This window comes from Lactuca saligna, chromosome 9 (assembly GCF_052625555.1).
Source record: "Lactuca saligna cultivar CGN05327 chromosome 9, ASM5262555v1, whole genome shotgun sequence".
Classification (NCBI taxonomy): Eukaryota; Viridiplantae; Streptophyta; class Magnoliopsida; order Asterales; family Asteraceae; genus Lactuca; species Lactuca saligna.
The window spans coordinates 166231107-166234596 of record NC_136425.1 but is presented as its reverse complement, the minus strand read 5'-3'; the positions used below and the strand labels follow the sequence as shown (position 1 = coordinate 166234596).

The following is a 3490-nucleotide window of genomic DNA, read 5'->3' as shown; positions in this document are numbered from 1 at the left end:
CTATACGAGGAAAACCAGCAACATGTTTCCTATCAATGGCAAACACAGATGAAAGTTGGTTGTGGCATCGATGACTGTAGCACCTGAACTTCAAAGACATTAATAAGTTGGTGCTTGGTGATCATGTTCGAGGACTTCCTCTTCTCAAGTTCGACAAGGAACATCTGTGTGCAGCATGTGAAATGGGCAAACAAAGCAGAAAAATCCACCCTACACGAATCAATACAAAGATAATTGAAGCTCTTGAACTCTTACACATCGACTTATGTAGACCTTCTGCTATTGAAAGCTTCGGTGGAAGTAACTACATTCTTGTAATTGTAGATGACTTTTCACGCTTCAACTGGGTTTTCTTTCTTACACAGAAATCAGATGCGACTCCTAAGATGAAGGCATTCATCAATCAAGTGGAAGTACAGCTGAGGAAAATGGTAAGGAATATCAGAAGTGACAATGATCTGCAATTCAAGAATAATGATTTTGAGAGCTTTCTATCTGACAAGGGGATAACTCATAATTTTCCAGCCCCTTATACACCACAACAGAATGGAATTTTTGAAAGACAAAACTGTTCTTTATGTGAAGCAGCCAGAACCATGCTTAGTTTCGCTTCACTTCAGTTATATTTTTGGGCTGAGGCTGTTGCAACTGCATGCTATAATCACAATCGGTCCCTGCTAAATAAGCGATTCTCAATTACTCCATATGAGATCTTAAACAACTGAAAGCCGAATGTCAAAATTTTCCACATATTTGGTTCAAGGTGTTTTATTTTCAATTCTAAAGAGAACCAAAATAAGTTTGATGTCAAAGCCGATGAAGGAATTTTTCTGGGTTGTTCACTAACGTCGAAAGCATACACAGTGTTAAATCAACACTCAAAATAAATTGAAGAAACCTATTATGTCAACTTCGACGATAATTACATGAAGAAAGTTCAATGAAGTGAATGTGACTTAGGAGAAATTTTTCTAGAATCTGGACAAGTCTCGGTTCCAATAGCCAACCTGTTTGAAGAATACATGCACCTTTTTGTTGAACCAGAGAAAGCATCATACTCAGAAGCGAAAGCCGCAGATAACACAATTCATAGTCTCAAGAAAATTATAGATGAAGCTACCAAAGAGATGGAAAATGAACCTCCTACAGCTAAGAGTAATCCACCATTTCAAGGGGAAAGTTCAACAACATCGGAAACAAACACAACATCTTTCGAGGGGGAGGATCCAAATCCATCCCCATCTCATAAAGGTTTAGGCAAAGGGGAAAGCTCTGATCAAAATCCACCTATTAGTAGTACAGTCAAGGGGTAGAATCCAACTCCCACATAGAATGCAACCTTTGATGTTGACACAGATTACACTTCGCCAGTCGAGGGCGAGAAAGAGAGTGAAAGTTCAACTAACGAAGGAGAGGGTGATCTATCAGAAGTTGAAGTAGAAGTGAATGCTAAATTGGATCCAACATGTGACCTAAATTATCCTCCATTAGTGAAATGGACCAAAGACCATCCCAAAGCACAAATTATTGGTGAAACTTCAGAAAAAGTTCTTACTCATTCTCAATTGAAAGCAAAACAAACTGCATTATCTCTAAAGTTGAATTTTGTATGTTTAATTCATTTGTTTCAAAGATTGAACCGAAAACTGTAAATGTTTCACTTAATCACTCAGATTGGGTCCAAGCAATGCAAGATAAGCTTCATGAGTTTGAACGTAACCGATTTTGGAGGCTGATACCTACACCAAAGGATGCATTTGTGGTTGGCTTGAAGTGGGTGTTCAGAAATAAGTTAGATAAAGAGGGGAATGTCATTCGTAATAAGGCTCGGTTAGTGGTGAAAGGATATTGTCAAGAAGAAGGGATAGATTATGAGGAAATCTTTGCTCCAGTATCTAGGTTGGAATTAGTTAGAATCTTCTTGGCATATGCTGCTCATAAAAACTTTGAATTTTTCCAAATTGATGTCAAATGTGCTTTCTTGAATGGAGAATTAGAAGAAACAGTTTATGTTGAGCAACCGCCTGGGTTTGTGAACGAGAAATTCCCTGATCTTTGCTATGTGCTGGATAAAGCAATCTATGGATTAAAGCAAGCACCAAGAGCCTGGTATGAAACTTTAACTCACTTCTTAAAAATGTCAAAATTTAAACAAGGTTCGGTTGACCAAACCTTCTTCCGAAAGAAAGAAGGCAAACATCTTATGATTGTTCAGATTTATGTTGATGATATCATCTTTAGCTCTATGAATCCTAGCTTAACAGCTGAATTCAGAAAGTTGATGGAGACTAAATTTGAAATGAGCACAATGGGTCCAATTAACTTTTTCCCTGGTTTAAACATTAGATAGGGAACAAAAGGTGTATTCATCAACCAGGAGGCTTATACAAAGACATTACTGATGAAATTCGGTATGACGGGCAACTCAAAAGTAATGGTTCTAATGGCATTTGGCACTAAGTTAACACCATCTCTGCAAAAGCCTGTTGTTGACATAACACAATATCGTCAAATGATAGGTTCACTTATGTATCTAACAGCTAGTAGACCAAACATTATGTTTTCTATTTGTTATTGTGCTAGGTTTCAATCCAATCCAAGAGAACCTCACATGGTAGCAGTGAAGAATATATTCCGTTACCTGAAGCGAACCTCATCTCTCAGTCTCTGGTATCCGGCAAGATATGGATTCTTCATTCAATCTTTTTCTGATGTTGATCTAGGAGGATTTGGACTGGAGATAAAGAGCACTACCGGTGGATGACAATTTATTGACGGAAAACTTGTTAGCTGGCAGTCCAAGAAGGAAACGTGCGTGTCACTGTCCACAGTCAAAGCTGAGTATATAGATGTAGTGTCTTGCACTTCTCAAGTAATATGGATTCAATGTCAACTGAGAGATTACGGGCTAAGTATGAAGAATATTCCTCTCTATTGTGACTCAGAAAGTGCAATAAGGATCTGTCACAATCCAGTGCAACACTCAAAAACTAAGCACATTGCCCTTAGATATCATTTCATCAAGGATCATGTAGATGATGGGAACGTGGAAGTACATTTTGTTCGATCTACTGATCAACTGGCCGACATATTCACTAAGGCATTACCTAAAGCACTCTTTAACAAAATCTTACAAGGCTTGGGTATGATGGAAGCAGAGTCAGTAACGAATCCTCAAATCTCTCACTAAAAATTAGACAAGTGAAATGGAGCGAATGCTCGGTGTATTTCGGCTCCCTAAATTTTGGGAACCGAAATGAACTGACCGCTTGGTCTATTTTGACCCTGAAATTTTGAGAACCGAAATGAACCGACCGCTCGGTCTATTTCGGCTCTGAAATTTTAGGAACCGAAATAAACCGACCGCTCGGTCTATTTCGCTTCACTCAACTGAGATAAGGTTTTGGTTGTATACGGTGTACATTTCTTCTCTCGTCTTTAATATGGTTTAAGCTTATTTAATATTTTCTATTTCTGTTTTTTTAATTCT

The 3490-nt window shown here is 38.1% G+C and overlaps 1 protein-coding gene across 1 annotated transcript; it reads left to right on the top strand.

Moving 5' to 3' along the window:
* Positions 1-1022: 1022 nt before the first annotated feature.
* Positions 1023-2460, top strand: LOC145016913 (putative mitochondrial protein AtMg00820). Its single transcript, XM_078975071.1, has 4 exons — positions 1023-1251; positions 1357-1547; positions 1634-1891; positions 2347-2460. The coding sequence occupies exons 1-4, from the start codon at positions 1023-1025 to the stop codon at positions 2458-2460; spliced, it is 792 nt and encodes a 263-aa protein (XP_078831197.1).
* Positions 2461-3490: the final 1030 nt, after the last annotated feature.

Bases quoted from the DNA above. Each gene is read 5' to 3' on its own strand.
- LOC145016913 (XM_078975071.1), top strand. From the start codon at position 1,023: ATGCACCTTTTTGTTGAACCAGAGAAAGCATCATACTCAGAAGCGAAA. The intron at 1,548-1,633 runs GTTCTTACTCAT...TTTGTTTCAAAG, and splicing joins TTGGTGAAACTTCAGAAAAA to ATTGAACCGAAAACTGTAAA. The intron at 1,892-2,346 runs GTATCTAGGTTG...TTTAAACATTAG, and splicing joins ATGAGGAAATCTTTGCTCCA to ATAGGGAACAAAAGGTGTAT.